Genomic DNA, 24,874 nt, shown 5'->3' with positions numbered 1-24,874 from the left:
TACAGTACTTGCCTCAGTAGAAGGAAGCCCCTGTATAGTCCTGATCCGTCCTTGAGCCCACTGTTCCAGCGCTGGGCTTATGTGATATGTTCTTGTGGCGGCGCTCCCTGCTTGTATGCGTACAGCCGTACTGTGCATGCAGGAGTCCTGTCCGCACCTGCACTGTAGCACGGAGCCGTTTGTCTGACTCTTTCCTCCGTGTCCAAGCGGTTTCATGCTTCTCTGCAGGTGTGTCGCGTACTCGTGCATGCACAGTATGGCCGTGCTCGTGCGTGGAAGGAAGCACGCCTGCTGAGAAGAGGAGGGTCCAGGAGGACATGGGAAGCCTGAAGTGCTTCCAGAGGATTTCCTCTACTTGGGTAAGGGGCCGTTTCCACTACCCGCTGTGCGTCCTGCGAGACGAGCAGCAGCACTTCCTGTTTAAGTGAGTGCGCATTTGAATCCCAGAAGCTGTGCCATGCATGGCTATGGGATTCGCTGCCACCCGCTCGTAAAAGTGCTGCAATGCCGGCTGAATTGCTATAGCAAGCGATTCGGACGGCGACAGCATTATTCCCTTTGGCAGAGTTTCCCTGCGCTAAGGGTGCCAAACAGCCATGTTGGATTCAGAGTCTTCTCTCTTCTTAGGCAAGGATCTAGTTTATTCACCGTAGGTTCCCCTCGGGTAGACGTTAAAAAGGAACTGAAAACTTTTATAAAATCCCCAATAGATATCCCTGGCCATGCTCTGATTGGCCGATCTTCTGTCTCCAATGACCTCAGAAATGATGTAGGGGCAGAATGCACGAAGCACCTCCCTTATAATTGGAGGGCTCACAACTGAGCAGCATTAACCTTCCTGGCGGTAAGCCCGAGCTGAGCTCGGGCTATGCCGCACAGGAAGATATCTCAGCCCCTGGTGGGGCGATTTGGGCCATTTAAAGTGCTGTACGCGCAGCTAGCACTTTGCTAGCCGCACGTACAGGTTGATCGCCGCCGCTCTGCGGCGGTCACCCGCACGCAGCGGCAGAAGAGGGCCCCCCGCCAGAGCCCTGCGCTGCCCGGACCAATGAGTTCCGGGCAGCGCTATGGGCTGGATCGGAGGCGTCTGACGTCAGGACGTCGGCTGATGTCATTCCGATCGTCGCCATGGCGACAGGAGAAGCCAAACGGCAGCGCGTTATATACGCGTTCCCCTGTTTGCTATTGATGCCGGCGACGATCGCACTAGAGTGACACATGCGCCCTCTAGTGGAGTTTCATGTAGCTACCACTCTGGTAGCTTTACATAAAATTAAAAAAAAAGGATTTTTGCCTATTTGGCAAAAAAAATTAACCGCCAGGGAGGTTAAGTAAACCAGCGACAGCCAAAGTAAAAGATATTTTATCAGGGCTGTGGAGTCGGTACAAAAATCTTCCGACTCCAACTCCGACTCCTCAGTTTATGAAACCACGACTCCGACTCCGGGTACACAAAATTGCCCCGACTCCTCGACTCCAACTCCACAACCCTGGATTTTATACTTACCCGGGGCTTCCTCCAGCCCCATGAGCACCGCTGAGTCCCTCACTTTCTCCCCGAGTGGCTCGGATTGCGTGGTATCGTTCCCGGTAACTGGCTCAGCCATGCTAGCGGGGCTCTTCTGTGCGTCTGCAGGGGCAGTGCATGTGCAGAAGAGGCGACTGATGTGACTGAGCCAGTTACCGGGACCTGACGGGGGGAATGCTGTGCCGGCACAACTTTGCTTGCAGTGTAGGAGGAGAATGAAGAGGTGAGGTGATGACAGCCGGGGGCTCACAAAAATTAGCAGAGTGGAGCACCCGGATAAAAGAGCCTGGGGAGAACACTGAGAATCTCATTGGCTGGGATCACTCTGTTGTCCCGCTGGCCTTAAAGGAATTATCAGGCAAAAAAAAAAAAAAAAAACTTACCTGGGGCTTCTACCAGCCCCCTGCAGCCATCCTGTGCCCTCGTAGTCACTCACTGCTGCTCCAGTCCCCCGCAGCCAGCTAGTTTCGTTTTTGCCGACCTCGGGGTCGGCGGGCCGCATTGCGTACATTTTTTACGCATTCCCGCTGGTGCAGGAACATTAACCACTTCACCACTGAGGGGTTTTACCCCCTGACCACCAGAGCAATTTTCACCTTTCAGCGCTCCTTCCATTCATTCGTCTATAACTTTATTATTACTTATCCCAATGAAATGAACTATATCTTGTTTTTTTCGCCCCCAATTAGGCTTTCTTTAGGTGGGACATTATGCCTAAATGTGTTTTAATGGGGAAATAGGAAAAAATGTGGGAAAAAATTATTATTTTTCAGTTTTCGGCCATTATAGTTTTTAAATAAAGCATGCTACTGTAATTAAAACCCATGAAATATATTAACCCATTTGTCCCGGTTATAAAACCATTTAAATTATGTCCCTATCACAATGTTTGGCGACAATATTTTATTTGGAAATAAAGGTGCATTTTTTTCAGTTTTGCATCCATCCCTAATTACAAGCCCGCAGTTTATAAAGTAACAGTGTTATACCCTCTTGACATAAATATTTAAAAAGTTCAGTCCCTAAGGTAACTATTTATGGTTTTTTTTTAATTGTATTTTTTTTTTTTTAATTACAAAAAAAAAATAAAAATTGGGGAGTGTGGGAGGTAATGAGTTAATTTATTGTGTAAATGTAATGTTTGTATATGTAAAATGCTTTTAGGGTGTAGTTTACTATTTGGCCACAAGATGGCCACAGAGTGTTTGTTTACATGCGACCTGTAAGCGTCCGGAAGGACGCTTACAGGAAGCAGTAGGAGGCTGGGAGACTCACAATGATCTCGCTGTTTCTGAAAGAAGCAGCAGATCATTGCGGGGGCTAGATCAACGAACGGGAATGGATTTTCCCGTTCATTGATCTCCGGGCGAGCGGGCGGCGGCGTGCACGAGCGGCGGGTGCGCGCGCACGAGCGGCGGGAGCGTGGACAGCGGCGGTAGCGCGGAAGGTACGGATTTCTCCGTCCCTGGTTTTTTAGGGGGGAAAAAAGGGACGGAGAAATTCGTACCGCTGGGGGTAAAGTGGTTAACACATACATTTTTCCATGTTGGTAGTTCAATGCGTAAAAATGTACGCATTAAAGGGACACTTAAGTCAAACAAAAAAAAACGAGTTTTACTCACCTAGGGCTTCCAATAGCCCCCTGCAGCTGTCCGGCGCCCTCGCCGTCTCCCTCCCATCCTCCTCGCCCCGCCGGCAGCCACTTCCTGTTTCGGTGACAGGAGCTGACAGGCTGGGAAGGCGAGTGATTCTTCACGTTCCCAGACACATTAGCATCCTCTATGCTGCTATATGGTATATGATATATGCTATAGCAGCATAGATGGCGCTATTGTGGCCAGGAACGCGAAGAATCACTCGCGTCCCCAGCCTGTCAGCTCCTGTCACCGAAACAGGAAGTGGCTGCCGGCGGGGCCAGGAGGATCGGAGGGAGACGGCGAGAGCACCGGACAGCTGCAGGGGGCTATTGGAAGCCCTAGGTGAGTAAAACTATTTTTTTTTGTTTGACTTAAGTGTCCCTTTAAACCACTAAGGCATAAAAATGTATGTGTTAATGTTCCTGCACCAGCGGGAATGCGTAAAAATGTATGCAATGCGGCCCGCCGACCCCGAGGTCGGCAAAAACGAAACTAGCTGGCGGCAGGGGAATGGAGCAGCAGTGAGTGACTGCGAGGGCACAGGATGGCTGCATGGGGCTGGTAGAAGCCCCAGGTAAGTGAAACTCATTTTTTTTGCCTGATAACTCCTTTAACCACTTGATGACCCACCCTTTACCCCCCCCTTAAGGACCAGCGCTGTTTTGAGTGATCTGTGCTGGGTGGGCTCTGCAGCCCCCAGCACAGATCAGGTTGCAGGCAGAGAGATCAGATTGCCCCCCTTTTTTCCCCCCTATGGGGATGATGTGCAGGGGGGGTCTGATCTCTCCTGCCTGCCTGGGTGTTGCGGGGGGAGGGCACCTCAAAGCCCCCCTCCGCGACGAAATCCTCCCCCTCCCTCTCCTACCTGGCCCCCCCGGCGATCGAGGCTGCACAGGACGCTATCCGTCCTGTGCAGCCAGTGACAGGCTGTCCCCTGTCACATGGCGGCGATCCCCGGCCGCTGATTGGCCGGGGATCGCCGATCTGCCTTACGGCGCTGCTGCGCAGCAGCGCCGTACAATGTAAACAAAGCGGATTATTTCCGCTTGTGTTTACATTTAGCCTGCGAGCCGCCATCGGCGGCCCGCAGGCTATTCACGGAGCCCCCCGCCATGATTTGACAGGAAGCAGCCGCTCGCGCGAGCGGCTGCTTCCTAATTAACCAGCCTGCAGCTGGCGACGCAATACTGCGTCGCTGGTCCTGCAGCTGCCACTTTGCCGACGCACGGTATAAGCGTGCGGTCGGCAAGTGGTTAAAGGAATACTGTAGGGCGGGGGGGGGGATGAGTTGAACTTACCCAGGGCTTCTAATGGTCCCCCGCAGACATCCTGTGCCCGCGCAGCCACTCACCGATCCTCTGGCCCCTCCTCCGGTTCACTTCTCTGCTTCCGCTGATGTCACCAGGAGCATACTGCACAGACCCAGTATGGTCTGTGTCTGCACAGTACGCTCCTGGTGACATCAGCGGGATTGAGGACACGGCAACGCAGGCGCAGTGGTTTTCAGACTTTAAAGTCTGAAATTCCAGAAGTGAACCGGAGGCGGGGCCGAAGCATCGGTGAGTGGCTGCGCGGGCACAGGATGCCTGCGGGGGACCATTAGAAGCCCCGGGTAACTTCAACTCATTTTCCCCCAACCCCCTACAGTATCCCTTTAAGTTGATATCGGAAGTCAGTCCTGTTGTTATCCTAACACGTCATGTGCCATCATATCTATTTTTCGTCAATTTATGCAAGAAAGTACAAGACAACTGATAAGCAAAGGTACAGCTATATCTTCAGTTACCTTTACACATACAACATGTAGAGTTACAGATTACCCAGCAAGCTCAGGATGAACCAGAGCTCTTAGGCGTGTATAAGGGGTTAAAAGAGGCCAAAAAGCGTTTTTGCTAAAATGCAAAACAGACGTTTGCCTTCTTAAAACAGAAGGTATTAGCGGTTATTCAGGTTGGAGTGAGCTCTGAGATGTCCCAAAATACATCACTGCTGAATAGGTTGTCCCTAAAAGCTAACCACACCTCCAAAACCACAGGGATGCAATGATGTGTCAGCTTGTTAATATTACAGAGCCACACTAATCCGACATGCATACAGACTGTTTCGGATTGGTTGAACTCATCAGTGCATGGCATGGATTGATGCGGCTCTATGGGGTAGGACTTGAAACACCCAGAGTTACAGATCTCTTATATTTTGCCCAGATTTCCTCCTTGACTCTTTGCAAGTTCTGTGTAATTCCTGTCGGCCCTGCAGGGGAATCAAGAGGCCCAGGATCTTTAGAGGTTATATTAGAGTATTTATCTCCAGAAGAGATGGAGAAATATCACATTGGGATTAATTAGGAAATGATAAGAAGTTCAGAAACGTTTAACTTTTCTTACGCACCATCTCCTAATTGCCCTCAAAGTCTATCCCCAGACACAGGGCTGAATATATATCATCTAACACCTTAGCAGTCATAACATTAAAATGTTGCCTTTTTTGTGCAAAATGCGCTTCCTGCAGCTGAAATCAGTTTACTTATGGTTTTTGTAATATGCTCAGCATATTAATAATCAGGTATGCAAGTGACAATTTCTGTCTGCGTCAGGACTGTGTCGGACTATAGCGTAGCCCTCATTGATAAGAAATGTCAACCATAAAACACTTTCCTGGCAGAAAATGGCTTTTAAGAGCAGGAAAGAGATAAAATTGGTCAATAGTTCGTAGATTTTAGTTCTGTCATACTCCAACTGAGAAAAGGCCATGAAACCGTAAAACTAGATTTACATATAAAATAAAACTGTGGGATAACTAAAAAATACAGATACAGTTGTTTATCTCATTATTTTATTTTCACCTTGTATGTCCTTTAGGGCTTGTTTCCACTATCGCGAATCTGCATGCGTCCAACGCATGCAGATTCGCACATGGTATGCAAGTGGATGGGCCTGTTTCCACTGTTGCGTTGGTGATGTGCGTTTTTTTCAGCGGTAAAAAAACGCACAAAAGAGCCAACGAATTCGCCTGCGAGTGGAATGCATGCGAATCGCCGCTAATGTATTTAATAGGAAATTCGCATGCGGCTATGGTATGCGAATTTTCATGCGAATTCGCATGCGAATTCGCATAGGTACCAATGTAATTCAAACAGGCAGTGACATGGTTAAATTCGCATATACCCTCACCTATGCGAATTCGCGGCAAAAAACGCATGGGAAATCGCATCCGCATGCGATTTCATCAGCGGTGGAATCCAGGCGATTCCGCACCGCAATAGTGGAAACAAGCCCTAAAACAAGATGAAAAATTAGTTCCAAGAGAAAAGTTAACTGGATGAGGGCCAAACTGTGAAGGAGTGTGATCATTAGATTGCTAAACGCAGAGAACAGGGATGCTGTGCTGATTACTCCTGGCTGAATAGATAGTTTCACTACGTTGTTGGGACCTAGATTTTCCCCTGGCTTTTCTGCAGGAAGTGACATCACCACACACAGGAAGCTTGAGGAAATGCAGCATGGGCAGGATGCAGCCAGAAGCAGCACAGCTTCCCTACGAAGCTCTGCATGTGATATGTGAGCATGTCTGCGATTTACATGCTGTATCTGTGATTTAGCAGGGGATTGTCCTCACCCCTCAATAGCATGAGCCCAGACTACAATATTGTGCTCCAGTGTAATCTGCCTGTGTATATTTTTTGGGTGTGCCGTTTATTATGTAACTAACTTGCCAGATATGTTTTGTTTCTTGTGGTCTGGTTGCCAATAACGAGTGTCCTCTTTTCTCCCTGCTTTCTGTTTTTTCTTCTCACCTTTGCACTGGTGTGCCCTAACACAGCCGCTAACACCTTAATTTCATTGTGATTGCCCCAATCTCTACTAACCGATTTGCCGCAATGGCTGAGACGTCAAGCAAAATGGCTCAGCTTGTTGAGAAGGTCGTGCCTGTGTCACCGCCTTACTCGCGTTTGGGTGAGTACGCTGTTAATCCCGGTAATTGCATTTTGTTTTGTGCATGTCAGACAATGCTGCATGTGGTGCTGGATCGTGAAAAAAAAAATCTTATTAAATCAGCCCAATCCTTATTTGCAATGAAAAAGGTCAATGACATATAATTTACTGTATTATGTTTCTGTACTGTATGTATTGTACTTTGTTCTTTTGTTTGTTTTTTGGGTGGAGGGGGAGAACAGCAGGTATTGGCTCAGCCCACTTGCTGAATTTCAGTTCGCCATTGAGGATGCTTAAAGTGGATCCGAGGTGAACTTTTACTCATTGCATAATTGTGTTCCTTTCCTATTGTTTATAGAACATTCCTCAAGCCAAATACTTTTTTGTTTTCCTTTTAATACTCTAATTCCCTATAAACTAAATAAACCACGCCCACAGGTTTTCAGAGAGCCTTGGCAGTAGCAAGGGCTCATGGGAGCTCAGTCTGGGCAGGAGGAGGGTGAGGTGTTAATAGCCATTGATTTCAGAGACAGAGGGGAGAAGGGGGGATTAGGTTTTTTTCACAGGGGCTGAGTGCTCAAGATGCAGATAAGCCTGCCCCTGTGTAATGTTTACAAACAACATGGCTGCTGTCATTGTATCACAGGAAGAAATAATCATTTTCTATTAAAGCTGTTTGCAGCTAGATTTGCTGTGTAAACTATCTAAACTTTAGATAAGATGTATAGACCAGTTAATTGTTATAGTAAGTTTTTCATCTCGGATCCGCTTGATCTTGGATCTTGTCAATTCAGCCCATAATCCCCCCCCCCCCCCCCCCCGTTGTGAATTGTGAGGTAATGTAGCCTTGATTGTGTTCCCCTCATCTCTTTATGCCCCTGAAGCCAGGCTTACATCCAGAACCGCTGGTGTATAGAACGCCTATAGCTTATACATATTACAGAGCCACATCAACCCAACATGCAGACGGCCTGGTTCAGACTTCTTGGTTCCCCTCAGTGTATAGCAGGGATGGATATGGCTATTTGGGAAAGGGGCTTGGACCAGTACAACCGATAATTTAGTCAGCTCAGGGTGACCCAAAACCATTAGGAAAGTATAGGGGACTGAAATAGACTAAAAAGCCCTCTTACTATCAGGGCTGTGGAGTCGGAGTCGTGGAGTCGGGCAATTTTGGGTGCCTGGAGTCAGAGTCGGAGTCGGGAAAAAATGCACCGACTCCGACTCCTAATGAATTTGTAACTGTAATTAAAATAGAAAATATGATAAAATGTTCTATTTCTCAGATAATAGTCATTAAATATAATGTATATATACAGTATATATACAGTAATAGCTGTGCTTAGTCCACAAAAATGAAATAAACCAGTCAAAATTAGTTACTTGTGCTGCTTCAATAAAGCAGTCCCCGTATTTTTAAGGTCAGATATACATATCTGATTGTGACTGTATATATGATGTGTACACAGGAATCTCTTATATATACTAAATAACATCTATGCTGTAAGTATAAAGCCTGATGTGTAGCCGTGTCACTAATAGAGATGGTCAACAAGATGGAAATAATTCTGCATTGATGCTGATTTATGCAAATGTACGCACTCCCTTTGCTGATGAAATCAAATAATTTGATATGTTATTAAAATTTGGTTTGGTGACTACAAATTAAAGGGTAACGGAGACGGATGAAAAGTAAAGTTTTTTTTTTTTTTTACATACCTGGGGCTTCCTCCAGCCCCCTTCAGGCTAATCAGTCCCTCACTGTCCTCCACCACCCAGATCTTCTGCTATGAGTCCTGGTAATTCAGCCAGTCAGCGCTGTCCGGCCGCATGCCGCTCCCACAGCCAGGAACATTCTGCACCTGCGCAATAGTGCTGCACAGGTGTAGAATGCTCCTGGCAGCGGAGTGTGTGCATGCGCACTACGCCCGACTGGCTCAAGTACCTGGACTCAAAGCAGAGGATCCAGGTGGTGGAGGAGGACAACGAGGGACTGATTATCCTGAAGGCGGCTGGAGGAAGCCCCAGGTATGTATAAAACTTTAATTTCATCTGTCTCAGGTTTACTTTGTTACACAGTAGTACTATACTCTACATATGCACTCTCCACAGAGCTGCAGGGAATCCACTGAGAATGCTGTGCACATTGAACACAGAGGTGTTGTCTGTCACCCAGAATCTCCTCATTCCCCTGCAGAGTACCTGCACATCATTCTTACATGTACCCACACTTACATTGCCTAGGGCCTGATAGATGTTCTTTGTTCCGGTTTGTACCTTTTACGAGTACTCTTACCAAAGACTAGTTTTAGTCTAAAGGGAATAAATATAGTAGTCTACATATCCTTCTCACTTCAGTTGTCTTGTAAAATTCCTAAGCGTTGGCAGTAAAGAGACGAATTTCATGTTACATACTTTTAATCAACAAAATTGTAACATGCAAATTAGAGGAGTCGGAGTCGGTGGAATCCTAAACTGAGGAGTCGGAGTCGGTGGATTTTTGGACCGACTCCACAGCCCTGCTTACTATAATAGAATTTGCTTTCTTTAGCGAACCACAGCTGAAGCTCGCGTCTGACTATCCTAATGAGGCTTCCCTCGGTCCTGACAAGCACCCTGTTGCTGAGCGCTGCGCCCCTTTAGGTCGGAGCCGCGCGGCTTCTTTTCCTGGTTGATGCATGCCGCCCAAGCCCGTCTGCATATGCACAGTAGTACAGAGCCTGCAGCAATCACGGGTACACTCAGTTGGCTATTGAGCGCACATAAATCAGGAAGAGGAGCTGCGCTACCCAGTTGTGATTTGCGACAATGCATTGTCACTAATTTTCCGGGGAGCTGTGCTCAGCAGTGGGGGACCAAGGAATAACGAGGGAAACCTCAATAGGATCCTGGGGCTTCCCTCTGTTTAGGTAAATAACTGATTTTGTGTACCCGAGCCCGGCTTGTGTACACTTAAAAGGGGTTCTGTGGTATTATAAAAATCAAACAAGCTGACACTTACCTGGGGCTTCTATCGGCCCCCTGCAGCAGTCCTGTCCCACGCCGTCCTCCTCCAATCGCCCGTTCCTCGCCGCTGGTCCCAGTTTAATATTTGTCTAAACAGACGAATAATACTCGCTCACGCTGGCGTCATCGGGAGCTGCAGGCGCAGTACGAAGTTTTCTTGTACTGCGCCTGCGCAGTAAGCTCCCGATGACGCGCGCGGGAGCGAGCACATGTACGGCCACGCAGCCGCAGTGTAATCACCTACGTGATTACACGGGGACCGGCGGCGGGGAACGGAGCATCGTAGGAGGACGGCACAGGACATTACCACTGCAGGGGGCTGATAGAAGCCCCAGCTAAGTGTCAGCTTGTTTGATTTTTAAAATACCACAGAACCCCTTTACAACAGAACGTATTTGCAATAACTCTGAATAAGCAATGCAAGCAATTAAATCTATCTTTACATACCTAGGGGTTCTTCCAGCCCCTAGAAGCCCTTTGTTTCCCTTCCCTCACCGTAGCGCCGGTCTTCTCAGGTGTCTCGCTGGCAGCTTCTAAGGATCGCCGATCCCGGTTGGATCGACATCTTATGTACAGGCGTGCGCCCGCCCCTTGTGACAATGCGCCCACATCACCGGTAGTACTGTGCAGGCCCAGTGCTCTCCCGATGACGTGGGGGCGTTAGTGCGCTCGCCTTTGCAGGCACAGAAGACGCTGACCCATTGGGTCACTGTCGTCGCTAGTTTTGTACCACCCAACATTGTAGATTACTATGTGGTCATTAGTAATGGTCAATAAGATACTAATAATAATTTATGCTTGCATGCAGATTCAATGCAAATCGTATGCAACTGGAAAGTAGGTCACTCAAGTATTTTTTCTGTCAATTTTTTTTGATTAGCTCATTTCCAAAATGCGCAATTTTGATTCAAGCCACAATTACTATGGCCATTGATCTTATCAATCCTTTACCTCCACCCCAGCTACTGCCAGATCTGATCAGCTTTCTGATCGATGATCTTTCTCAAATGTTTCACAAGTTTATTTTTCATCTGTTGCGGTTAGAAGAACACTGCAGGTTTAATCAAAGCGGCGAAAGTATTGATTTGTGTATGGACGATTTAAGATCTGAGTCCAGTCATGTGACCTGCGTACTCATTGTGGGTCAGTGACTTAGAAAGTATTATAAACAGAGGATCCGTACAACACCAAGGCAAGCAGAATGTTTTCAGCTGAAATCAGGCTTTTGCTAAATATTTGTTGTAAACATGTATTAGAGCTGCACTTTTTTTTTATCTGTATATTTTTTTTTTCCCCACAGTTTAATATTATTGAAATTTATGTGATTGCAATTTGTAGCCAGGAATGCATTTCTAAAATGACCTGTAAATTGAAGTTGCGTTGCGTTACTTTTCTAGTTTGGAATATGTACTTTGTGTTGCACTAGTTTTCGTTCCAGCCAACCCAGCAGTAATTAGCTGCCCAGATCAGGAAGAATTGTTGCTTATTTTCTACACCTGCACAAATTGAGTGACTGGCAGGAAGCTGACACACCTGACAGTCTGTTCAGATCAATGAATGTAGATGGGAAGGGGGGTGGTGTTTAAAGAACTTAGCTTATTTTATGGTGAGCAGGTGCATTCTATAAATTCTTTGTTGTTGATACTTCATGCATATTACACCTGGAACACTTCCTCTTTATGGCTGAAGACCTATCAGCTACTCTTTGAAGGACAACTGAAGTGAGAGGTATATGGAGGCTGCCATATTTATTTCCATTTAAACAATACCAGTTGCCTGGCAGTTCTGCTGATCTTTAAAGGGGAACTGAAGAGAGAGGTATATGGAGGCTGTCATGTTTATTGCCTTTTAATCAATACTAGTTGCCTGGCAGCCCTGCTGGTCTATTTCTCTGCAGTAGTATCTGATTAAAACCAGAAACAAGCATGCAGCTAGTCTTGTCAGATCAGACTTATAAGTCTGAACCACTGAAACACCTGATCTGCTGCATGCTTGTTCAGGGGCTATGGCTAATAGTATTAGAGGCAGAGGATCAGCAGGGCTGCCAGGCAACTGGTATTGTCTAAAAGGAAATAAACATGACAGCCTCCATATACCTCTCTCTTCAGTTCCCCTTTAATGCATCAGTAGTATCTGAATCACACACTGGAAACAAGCATGCTGGTAATCTAGCCAGACTTCAGTCAGACACATCTGATCTGCTGCATGCTTGTTCAGGATCTATGGCTAAAAGTATTAAAGACAGAAGATCAACAGGACACCCAGACAGTTTGAATTCTTTAAAAGGAAATAAGTATGTCAGCCTCCATATCTCTCTCACCTCAACTGTCCGAAAATGAATTGATTAGATCATGGATTGTATGTGTGGTTTGGAAAATAATAATATTTAAAAAACAAACATTAGTAGCAACAAAAGTCTATCTTTTTTTTTTTACAGTTATATAGCTTTATTAATAACATTGCACCAGACTGTCACAGTTGCAGTTTGTAATCCACACTCTACAGTTTAAGCTAATGACCCTTTGAACTTCCCTGCAGTGAAACTTTGTCAAGCTGTCTCTCACTGTTTCTTGACTGTTTAACGCTTGAGGACCAGAGATGTATACCCCCTTAGTGACCAGGCAATTTTTTTTTACAATTCGCCACTTTGCAACCTTAATGGTTTATTGCTTGGTCATACAGCTTACCACCCAAATTAATTTTTACTCCTTTTCTTCTCACTAACTGAGCTTTCTTTTGTTGATCTTTGATTGCTGTTGCAATCTTTAATTTTTTTGGTACTTATCCGTTAGCCGGGCGCATCCAGCAGGTGGCGCTAATTCCATTCATACTCCCCCTTGCCCTCTCTCTTCTATACAATACTGGCAGCCGGCGGGTCCCCCCAGAGTCGTTCATCGCGGCAGGGAATCCTGGTTGTTTGCTTGCGACGAACGACTCTGGGGGGTTGCGTATCGTGTATCCCCCCCCCCGCCAGTGTTCTATAGGAGAGAGAGGGCAAGGGGAGGAGAGGAGGCAGAGCCAAAGCGGCGGCTTCATCTGTTACATTGACGCCGGCTTCATTTTAATTCCACTGTTTACAATACATTTGGCCGCAGCGAGATGGCCACTTAAAACACAATACCATTGTTTAACATTTTTGTTATGTGAAGTATGAATGGAATTGGCGCCACCTGCCGGATGCGCCCGGCTAACGGATAAGTACCTTTTTTTTTTTTTTTCTTAAATGATCAGTTCATGCAGGATTATGTAAAAGTGTGTGCAAATATATGCAGCTTGAAAATGGACCAATGAAGTCCCACCCAGGTTTTACATAATCCTGCATGAACTTGGAAATATTTGCGTCTTATTGATTGCAACTCAGTTTTATGAGTATTCTTACCCAAATTATGTCGCAAACTAAACGACCTAATAAATACTGCACCATTTGGCTCCTGGTTCTCCCTTACTCTATTGAAGGGGTGTCCAAACATTTTAGGCCAAGGGCAGTATCAACTGTTTTGAGAGTGCTAGGGGGCCAAAATAGCAAAATTAAAAAACATTTTTTCCCTTTTTGGGGAGGGGGAGAATAGTTATTTTGAATAAACTGAGATCTGCCTGTGACATTTTGTCAAATAAAACATTTTCTTGAGAAATAACCCAAATACTGTGTGCAGTTAGCACAGTGGCAACTGCTAATCAGTGGCTGTTGCTGCTGGCACAGTGGCGGCTGCTAATCAGTGGCTGATACTGCTGCTGGCACAGTGGCGGCTGCTAATCAGTGGCTGATACTGCTGCTGGCACAGTGGCAGCTGCTAATCAGTGGCTGTTGCTGCTGGCACAGTGGCAGCTGCTAATCAGTGGCTGTTACTGCTGCTGGCACAGTGGCTGCTGCTAATCAGTGGCTGTTACTGCTGCTGGCACAGTGGCAACTGCTAATCAGTGGCTGTTGCTGCTGGCACAGTGGCAGCTGCTAATCAGTGGCTGTTACTGCTGCTGGCACAGTGGTGGCTGCTAATCAGTGGCTGTTACTGCTGCTGGCACAGTGGCAGCTGCTAATCAGTGGCTGTTACTGCTGCTGGCACAGTGGTGGCTGCTAATCAGTGGCTGTTACTGCTGCTGGCACAGTGACAGCTGCTAATCAGTGGCTGATATTGTTGCTGGCACAGTGGCAGCTGCTAATCAGTGGCTGATACTGTTGCTGGCACAGTGGCAGCTGCTAATCAATGGCTGATACTGTTGCTGACATAGTGGCGGCTGCTAATCAGTGGCTGATACTGTTGCTGGCATAGTGGCAGCTGCTAATCAGTGGCTGATATTGTTGCTGGCACAGTGGCAGCTGCTAATCAGTGGCTGATACTGTTGCTGGCACAGTGGCAGCTGCTAATCAATGGCTGATACTGTTGCTGACATAGTGGCGGCTGCTAATCAGTGGCTGATACTGTTGCTGGCACAGTGGCAGCTGCTAATCAATGGCTGATACTGTTGCTGACATAGTGGCCGCTGCTAATCAGTGGCTGATACTGTTGCTGGCATAGTGGCGGCTGCTAATCAGTGGCTGATACTGTTGCTGGCATAGTGGCGGCTGCTAATCAGCGGCTGATACTGTTGCTGGCACAGTGACAGCTGCTAATCAGTGGCTGCTTCGGCTATAGTGGTGGCTGATAACCTACAGGCGAGCAAGGGGGGGAGTAGAGCGGCAATACAAGGTGGCCCCTACATGCGGCACCGCAGCTACAGCCTGTGGGCTGCATGGAATGAACAACTGTAGAGCGCTTTGGGGGCCACCACAAATGGTTTGGGCCACATTTGGCCCCCGGGTTAGACTTTGGACGTGCCTGCTCTATAGGTAACCAAGGTTTCTCTGACGAGAACCTCAAGGACCTGCTACCACAGGCCAGTGGACGTGTGACTGAAGATATTACATGAGCTTGTTTTAAGAAGGGTTGCATTGCAGATGTTATATATTTAGTGAGGACTATATATACCTCCAGCACACTTTGTCACTGGAGAGTTATGACCTCGGATGTCCTTTGGCTGGGAGAGCTGTGGTGACCTTTTGAGCTCTGCTTAGGAACTCTCTGCTGTGTCACTGCTGAGGGGCCATAGCCCCGGCCTATGAATAGCAGTTGTAGGTTGGTGTCACACACAGTACGTGTTGTGACACTTAGTACTAGGCTGTCATTGTGTTACAGTCTGTGGGCCTATTCTGGGAGCCCCTCTTCTCTTCCACACACCGGGCCTGAGTACCGCTTACTTATACTCCAGAATGAAAGCATTGTTGGCATAGCCTGACTTTCTGATGATATTAGAATTGTGGTATTGCCTAGATGAGTGCTTCTCCACATCACTTTGGCCTCAATTCACTAAGATTATCTCCTGTCTTTAATAACTCTTCTAGAGTTGTTACCATGGTGATAAGGCATGTAGTATTCAGGAAACATTTTACCTCAGGCAAACCTAAAGTTAACTCTTCTGTCTTTAAGTTAACTCTCCATCCTTAAAATAACTCCAGAGTTAAAGGCAGGCTGTTAATTAGCTGCATGTGAAAATAACTACAGAGGAGGTAAATTCACTACAGAGGAGGTAAATTAACTACAGAGGAGGTAACTTAAGGAATGAAGAGATAAGATAACTCTCTCACTGTGTGGAGGTAAGTTTTCTCTTGCCTTATTATCTCTAGCATGATCTTAGTGAATTGTCTTTACCAAGAATCCACTGATTTTGAAATTAAACCTTATATGGGACCTATGGATACAATCTGATATCAACTCTTCAAATCTTGTGTTCTAGAAGTTTATATAGTTATTCACTTGAGATTGTGTAATGAACATATTTATTTAAATTTAACAAGGTTCCGAATTCAAAGAAGACAAACAGGACACCGCTGATATCAGTCTTAGGGTGTGGATGTTACTGTTTTCCCCCTTCCTCTTGCTGTTTGCAATCTGGGGGTGTGGCTTTTACTGCCTCTCACCCTCCCTCTTGCTGTTCTCAGTCTGGGGGTGTGGCTGTTACTGCCTCTCCCCCTCTCTCTTGCTGTTCTCAGTCTGGGGGTGTGGCTGTTACTGCCTCTCCCCCTCTCCCTTGCTGTTCTCAGTCTGGGGGTGTGGCTGCTACTGCCTCTCCCCCTCTCCCTTGCTGTTCTCAGTGTGGGGGTGTGGCTTTTACTGCCTCTCACCTTCCCTCTTGCTGTTCTCAGTCTGGGGGTGTGGCTGTTACTGCCTCTCCCCCTCTCTCTTGCTGTTCTCAGTCTGGGGGTGTGGCTGTTACTGCCACTCCCCCTCTCCCTTGCTGTTCTCAGTCTGGGGGTGTGGCTGCTACTGCCTCTCCCCCTCTCCCTTGCTGTTCTCAGTGTGGGGGTGTGGCTGTTACTGCCTCTCCCCCTCTCTCTTGCTGTTCTCAGTCTGGGGGTGTGGCTGCTACTGCCTCTCCCCCTCTCCCTTGCTGTTCTCAGTGTGGGGGTGTCGCTGTTACTGCCTCTCCCCCTCTCTCTTGCTGTTCTCAGTCTGGGGGTGTGGCTGCTTCTGCCTCTCCCTTGCTGTTCTCAGTGTGGGGGTGTGGCTGTTACTGCCTCTCCCCCTCTCTCTTGCTGTTCTCAGTCTGGGGGTGTGGCTGTTACTGCCTCTCCCCCTCTCTCTTGCTGTTCTCAGTCTGGATGTGTAGCTGTTACTGCCTCTCCCCCTTCCTCTTGCTTTTTGCAATCGGGGGGTGTGGCTGTTGCAACCTCACACTCCCTCTTGCTGTTCTCAATCTGGCGGTGTGGCTGTTACTTCCTCTCACCCTCCCTCTTGCTGTTTTCAGTCTGGGGGTGTGGCTGCTACTGCCTCTCACCTTCCCTTCCTACTGTTCTCAATCTGGGGGTGTGGCTTTTACTGCCACTCACCCTCCCTCTTGCTGTTCTCAATCTGGGGGTGAGGCTGCTACTGCCTCTCACCCTTCCTCTTGCTGTTCTCAGTCTTGGGGTATGGCTGTTACTGTTTCTTCCCCTCCCTCTTGCTGTTCTCAATCTGGTGGTGTGGCTGTTACTGCCTCTCAACCTCCACCCTGCTTTTCCCTATAGGAGGGGCTATTATAAAAGGGAATCTAAACTGAACGTAAAAGAGTTTAACTTACCTTGGGCTTCTACCAGCCCCCTGCAGCCTCCCTGTGCTTGCGCTGTGATGGAACGATCCTCTGGTCCCCCGCAGTTTTTTAGGATTTTAGGACTGGGCCAGTTGATGGCCATTGCGCCTGTGCAGCCCTGGCCACGCGTGTTCTTGATCACATTCCTATCGCCGGGAGTGTCCTACTCATGTACAGTACGAGATTTTTCAAGTACTGCACATGCGCAAGACACTCTCAGGGGCGGGAGCATGGTCGAGTACACACGTAACCAGGGCCGCAGAGGCACAGTGGCCATCCTCTTGGATGAAAAAAACATATATCCAGGCACATCGCCTCTAGTTAGGACATTAAATAATTTATTAAGGAAAGGGAGGTGCTGAAGGGAGTGTGGCTAGAAAACAGCAAAAATCTATTAACCCTTCACACTCTCACATGCAAATGTTCAAACAAATGCATTCACAGATTCACTCATCCAGGCACAACTGTTATCCCTACAGCTAAGTTAAAAGCCGGGGTTTTAGTTCACAGAAGAATGCATTCTTATGCTTAGTCACCTATACAGCGCAGAAGTACCCAGGTAAACATAGGTGTCCTAACTCTGGCCCTGTAACATGCATAGTGCAGACATGCAAACACATTCATTGGATCAAACCTATCAATGGATTAGGAGCACACATCCGGACGTACTCTCCTGGGACAGATAGTGCATCTTACCAATCGCACAAGGGAGCTAACGTAATTTATCCATGTGCACCATGCACATACACCAGCATAAGCTGTGTGCATGCTCACAAACACATACAGGGGAAGGAGGGAGTGCACTGAATTAGACCCTAGCCACAGGGGTCAGTAACAAGAACAAAATGCATATATCCAGGCACATTGCATCTAGTTAGGACATTAAATAAGTTATTAAGGAAAGGGAGGTGCTAAAGGGTGTGTGGCTAGAAAACAGCAAAAAATCTATTAACCATTCGCACTCTCACATGCAAATGTTGAAACCAATGCATTCACAGATTCACTTTGTTATCCTCTTGGATACAATAACAATACAATAACATTTGTAAAGCGCTTTTCTCCCATAGGACTCAAAGCGCATAGTTTGTGTCTCAGATTAATACAGGGTTGCAGGCTGGGTTGTGTTACAGAGGAGATAGTCAGATGTTCATGAATGCCAGACTAAAGAGGTAGGTTTTCAGTTTAGACTTAAATGCTTGGGGATGGAGCTGTCCTGATTGGGTGTGGCAGGGAGTTCCAAAGCGTAGGGGCAGCATGACAAAAGGCTCTGTCTCCAAAGGTTTTGAGGTGGACTCTGGGGGTGACCATGGTGTTGCGTCCTTTTGATCTAAGATTGTGGGGGGCGTGATGCAGTTGAAACAAGTCCTTCAGGTATCCAGGGCCCAGATTGTGCAAGGATTTGAATGTCAGTAAGCCAATCTTAAACAGAATTCTCCATTATATCGGTAGCCAGTGGAGTGAGCTCAGGGTTGGTGTTATGTGGCAATGGCGGGGTTGGCTCGTTAACAGCCTTGCAGCGGCATTCTGTTCTAATTGCAGGCGGCGTAGGTCTTTCTTATGAAGGCCTGTGTAGAGGATGTTGCAGTAGTCCAACCTTGATGTGACGAAGGCATGGACTAGGGTTGTAAGGTCCTCTGAAGGAATTAGGTGTTTAATCTTTACAATATTCCTTAGGTGAAAGAAGGAATGTTTCACAACAGCTGAGATTTGATTCCTGAAGCTTAATTTCCTATCAATCGGTACTCCCAGGCTGCGCACACAGTCTGAGTTTTTCAGGTCTGAGCTCCCTATCCTTAGCGGTGTTGGTTGAGACTGGGGCTGCTTTGCTGTTGAGCCCTGGCCCTCGATAACAAGAACCTCAGTTTTGTCAGCATTAAGTTTTAGCCAATTAATATTCATCCACTCCTGAAGCTCAGCTAAGCATGAGTTTATTTGTGGAGTAGGGTCTGTGATGCCAGGTTTGAATGACAAATATAGCTGGGTGTCATCAGCATAGCAATGATATGTCAGGGCATGTTTTTGTATGATTTCTCCAAGTGGCAGCATGTATATGGTGAAAAGTAAAGGGGATAATATTGCGCCCTGAGGTACACCGTATTTTAGTGGTACAGGGTTGGAGAGGACGGGCCCTAAGGCTACCCTTTGTGTTCTGCCAGCCAGGAAGGAGTTGAACCACTGGAGAACAATGCCATCTATGCCACAGTCCTCTTGTAGCCTGTTGAGCAAGATTTCATGATCGACTGTGTCAAAAGCCGCTGAGAGGTCGAGCAAAATCAGGATGGAACATTGACCCTTGTCTCTTGCAATGAGCAGATCATTGCAAATCTGGGTGAGGGCTGTTTCACAGGTGTGATATTTCCTGAAGCCAGATTGAAGAGGGTCAAGGATGTTGTTTCTGGAGAGCCTGTCTTCAAGTTGGAGGTAGACAGCCTTTTCAATAACCTTTTCCCAGAAAGGGGAGGTTAGAGACAGGTCTGTAGCTGTTTAGAGCATCTGGGTCTAAGGATGGTTTCTTGAGTAGTGGCCTGACGATTGCTTCTTTCAGAGTAGAGGGAAACCACCCTTCTTGTAAGGAACCGTTGACTATTTTGTGGAATGCCAGTGTAAATAGTTCAGGGCATTTCAACATGAACTTAGTGGGGCCAGGGGCCAGATCGCAGGTAGTCTGGCGAAGGTTTGAGAGGATGTCCAAGATGTCTTTTTCAGTGATTACTTTAAAATCAGACCATGGTGGTAGGCTATTTTTGCACCTGTTATATGGCTCTGCATGGGTTTCTGGGGCTGTGAATTGAATGGCAGATCGTATGGAGGAGACTTTGTCTGAGAAGAAGTGGGCAAAATTTTCTCACAGTTCCTGTGAAGGTCTGATGCTGGATTTCCTGCAAGGTGGATTGCAGAGACTGTCAACCGTGCGGAATAGTTGGGCAGGTCTGTTGGCTGCATTTGCAATTTCGTGAGACAGGAATAAGGACTTCTTTTTGCTAATCGCCGTTTGATATTTTTTCAGGTGAGCAGTTAGGGAAAGTTTGTCATCAGGGGACTGGTGTTTGCGCCAACTTCGTTCCAGTCTGCGTCCCTGTTTCTTTAGTTCCTTTATAGAGTTGTCAAACCAGCGAGCGTGATGTAATGGTGCGGAACGTTTTATCTTTAATGGAGCTATGGGGTCAAAAGCGGCTGAGACATCGTGGTTATATTTAAGGACCATGGGTTCAAGGCCTAAGTTGTGATCTGTCAGTCCGCCTAGATTGAGGCTGTTCTGCAGGTGTTGGGGTGTCAAACCTTTCAAGGAACAATATTTTATTAGTTCTTTCACTTGGTGTTTTGTAGCCGGTGCCGTAAAGGAGAAGTGGACAGTGTGGTGGTCTGACCAAACTACTGGATCAATTTCCACATTGGATATTAGGAGTTCTGAATGGAAAAAGAGGTCCAGAGTGTGTCCTTTTTTGTGGGTAGGGAGGTTGATGGCTTGAGAGAAGCCCAGTTCATTCATGGAGAGAAGTAGCTCAGTTCCAAATTGGGAAGAGTGTGTATCGACCCGTGCGGTAGGGCTCGTTTCCACTGTTGCGGTGCGGAATCGCCTGCATTCCACCGCAGAAGAAATCGCATGTGGCTGCGTTTCCACATGCGGATTTAGCCGCGATTTCGCATGGCAAGGAGCCAGGCGAATTTAACCATGTCACTGCCGGAGTAAAGCTCCATAGCAAACCATGCGAAATCGCGGGGAAATCCGCATGACAAAGCCGCATGCGATTTCCCTATTAAATGCATTAGCGGCGATTCGCCCGCATTCCTCCCGCACGCGGAATCTGACGGCTCTGCCGTGCAGATTTCTGCCGCACCGAAAAACGCTCCCGCCGCCGCACAAGTGGAAACAGCCCCATCCACTTACATTGACTATGCGAATCCGCATGCAGTGCCCGCATGCGGATTCGCTATAGTGGAAACGAGCCCTCAAAGTCTCCCAGAATTATCCACCTAGGGTGTTTCAGTGGTATGCAAGGTACAAGTGCTGCTATTTCCTTGAGAAAAGCTGAGCTACCATTAGGGGGTCGGTAGACAAGCAGTATGGTTATTTTTTTCTCAGCTGAGAGTTCGGCTGCCAGACATTCAAAAGAGTGGGTGGGGGCTGAGTCGCTGAAAACGAAATGCAGCCGCTGTGGTAATCCAGAGGATCGTTCCATGGCAGCGCGGGTTCAGGGTGGCTGCAGGGGGCTAGTAGAAGCCCCAGGGAAGTTATTTATTTTTACTGTTGCTCTCTGTCCCTCTTATAACAGGAGATATGGTGCCACTGAGCATTCAGTCTGACTTTGCTCAGGAATCATTGTAGCCGAGTCTATCCTCTCTGATGTCTTTTCAAGCTCAACCCTGCCCCCTTCTGGCTCTGCTATAATGACGTAGTTATAATGATTCCTGAGCAAAGCCAGACTGAATGCTCAGTCGGGGATTTTATCAGGGCTGATAACAAGCAGGCTGTGCAGTGAAGGATGCAACAGAGAGCAGGGTAGGTGTTATCTCTGATGTTCCCACTGATATATATGGTAAAATACATGAAGTTGCTTCGTCTCTGGTTCACTTTAACGCGAGCCGTGGTTGCAAAAATTTACAGGCGTGATTGTAGAAAGAAGTCGCGCCCTCAGTTATACACTGTTGCAAAAGTTGCCACAAGTTGCAAAATATAATGGGCTGCAATATTTTTCATCACAGTAGCCCCAGATTTTCTGGGAACCTTATAATGCCCCTGGTTTAGATGACAAACTCTTTGCTAAGGGTAATTACTTTACACGGCGCCCTGACAAGGGACGCCCGAAGAACGAGTGCATGACATCAAAGCCCTGATAATCTTCACATTATCCCGGTGTATGTTGGGGAGGGCCTGTTGGTCACTGAATCCATCAGAGCAGAATGACTCTTCCTCTCTGTTATCTGTAGCTGTATAATAGGTACCTGCAATGAGTTAGGAGGACAGAGCGGTCATATCTGCCCAGCTGCAGGTCACTGGAGTGTCACGCCTGCGATTGCAGTAACTGCAAATGACGCTATTACTGATTGTAGATAACTGGCTTATTGCCGTTAGCTTGTTTCTTTCCTGTGTTTTAAGCCAACCTGTGACCATAAAGAATATCAATCTTAGGGCAGCAAGTAATAGCGGGAAAACGGAGCGTGTTCTGGTGTATGGCGCTACAGCGCCCCCTAGCAGCCTCCACTGTCATCCTCACAGAATTAATTGTGCATCCAAAAGTGTCATTACTTGTTTGCAACTTGTATTTTTGTTTTCTTTGTGTGTGCGCCGTTAACCGATCGGCTTATTTCCGTCTGAAATTGATCACTTCAGTCGATCTGTCTGGGCGAAAAATTTCACTAGATCACCAGCAGGTCGGGAGCACGTCGTTAGTGGCGTTTGATTTGACGACGACCGACGCAGCAATACTATCACCTGTCCGCAGGTGCGAGTCCCCGGGTCCGTGCTGTCCCTTTCTCCGGCTGGCCTTCTTCACCATCTCCTCTTCACTTCCTGTCCTGTGAGAAGGCGAAGTTAAAACATTAGAGCGCCCTCTACTGTTTGAACTTCCGCTTGTCACAGGACAGGACAGGAAGTGAAGAGGCGATGAAGAAGGCCAGCCGGAGAAAGGGACAGTACGGACAGGTGATATCATTGCTGCTTGTCGGGTGGTTACCAAAGGAGGCAGGCCTGGGGGCAGGCGGCAGCGGCAGCTCCACAGGTTCTGAATCCATTTCATGCTGAAATAAGATTCAAAATCTGTGTGCAGTGTATGGGCAGCCAATAGATCTTCTATCAGAGATGGATCTATCTGTTGGTTGATCTGGTGGCAAACGACCAGTGTATGGCAGCCTTTACAGTAATTTGCAGTGCCAGAGACCGAGGCTGGCGACTTCCTGTTTCAGGTGGAAAAGCCGGATGAGTAACCGCTCCCTGGCTGATTAAACCAATCAGAATGTCTTTATACCCTGAAATGGCCATTTGGTGGCATGCAAAACACTGATTAGGCAATGTTTACTGATCAATCCTTGCTTGGCTCTTGAGGTGCGTACACACATGCGACTATAGTCGTTTGTAACGATCGTTCCCCGATCTTTACCAACGACGATCGTTACAAAAAATGAACCACCGACTATTAAGGCAAACGACGAACGAGCCAAATCGCTACAAAAGAAAGTTCTGTCTCGGCGGATTGTAACCAACGACGATCGTTTGCAAAAGTAGTGCATCGTTGGAAACGGTCGTTCGTACTAGGCTTGACATGCGCATTTCACTATTTCTCCCTGAAACTTCTCATTTTTATGCGCAGGCGCAATAGTTGCTTTACGTGATGTAACGTTCGTTCTAACGATCAGATCGTTACACACATTTAAAAACTAACTTTACTCAGGTCGTTCTTTCATCAATTAAAAGCTCGTTCGTCGTTCTCAACGAACGATCGTTGTTGCATGTGTGTACGTAGCATTGGCCTGTTATTTTGGGAGATTTACTTGCCGATTGATTTCCATTTACTATTAGAAAATCGATCAGAAAAACAATCAAAATTAGATCGGACCTGTTGGAAATTATAGAGACCTCTGTCTGCCAAAATAACTCATGGTGTATTCCCAGCATTATACTATTGTACCTTGTGTGTTACCCTTTGTATTTTCTAGGGCTGGGTATTGCATTTTCTGAAGCACTTTTTGTAGCGATTTTAGCAGCATTTGTCAGAGGAGAGATTTCTGGTGATTTTAAAGCACTTTTTAAATCGGTGGACTGTTAAAATTAGAGTTGCTGTAGTCACATCTAGTCTCTATTAGTTTGATCTGCTTGCTATAGAGAGTGTAGAAGATTATCTTTGCTTCACTGAGACCTTTGTTTGTCTTTTATTGTGAAGACTTATGAAAGACTGTATTCTATTTTACAGGCAATTTAATGATGCCACTGTACATTCTGCTGCATATTAATTGTATTTGGTTTACAAGGATCAGTTTTAAACAGCAACCATAATATATACAGTAGTAGAATGCAATAAATTATTCAGGAGACCCAGTTTTATGTTAATTATCCTGGTTTCATCATCAGAACCATTTCCTATATCTATATGTTGCTGTAGATTGGTGTGTAATCTCACCCGCCCAGTCATGATTAGTGTAAGCTATGATGTCACACAGCCTTCTGCCCCAGAGGAATCTGGGAGATCAGGTGTTATTTCGGCTCACTTTGGAACACACAACAAACATTCCACAGTGATGCACCTGCCAGAAGAAAGACGTTACCACCTGTGATTAATATAAGCATGTAAATCAGGGTGAAGAAAGATTTTACAAGGGGCAAACACTGGCTAAATCATTTTTAAAGTAATATTGCAAAAAAATAAGCCATTTTATACATGAACTTAGGCCTAGTGCACACCGGAGCGTTTCCGCTGCGATTTGCGATCCGCTTGCGGGTGCGGATCCGCTAGGGTAATGTATTTCAATGGGCTGGTGCACACCAGAGCGGGAGGCGTTTTGCAGAAACGCATACTCCCGGGCTGCTGCAGATTTTGGATTGCGGATGCGTTTCTGCCTCAATGTTAAGTATAGGAAAACCGCAAACCGCTCTGAAAAACGGCACTTCAGAGCGGTTTGCCAGGCGTTTTTTTGTTACAGTAGCTGTTCAGTAACAGCTTTACTGTAACAATACA

The 24,874-nt window shown here is 46.9% G+C and overlaps 1 protein-coding gene across 3 annotated transcripts in view; it reads left to right on the top strand.

Moving 5' to 3' along the window:
* Positions 1-24,874, top strand: part of PHKB (phosphorylase kinase regulatory subunit beta) — a 421,697-nt gene that overhangs the window by 20,372 nt on the left and 376,451 nt on the right. For 2 of the 3 annotated variants that reach the window (XM_068260886.1, XM_068260887.1), the window contains exon 2: positions 6,985-7,118. The exons of the other annotated variant lie outside the window; for it this stretch is intronic. In XM_068260886.1, the coding sequence (XP_068116987.1) occupies positions 7,043-7,118 (76 nt within the window). In that variant the 5' untranslated portion in view covers positions 6,985-7,042. The remainder of the gene's footprint in view (positions 1-6,984; positions 7,119-24,874) is intronic. 3 annotated transcript variants of the gene reach the window in all.

Source organism: Hyperolius riggenbachi, chromosome 11, assembly GCF_040937935.1.
Source record: "Hyperolius riggenbachi isolate aHypRig1 chromosome 11, aHypRig1.pri, whole genome shotgun sequence".
Lineage (NCBI taxonomy): Eukaryota > Metazoa > Chordata > Amphibia > Anura > Hyperoliidae > Hyperolius > Hyperolius riggenbachi.
This window is presented reverse-complemented; position numbering and strand designations above follow the sequence as displayed.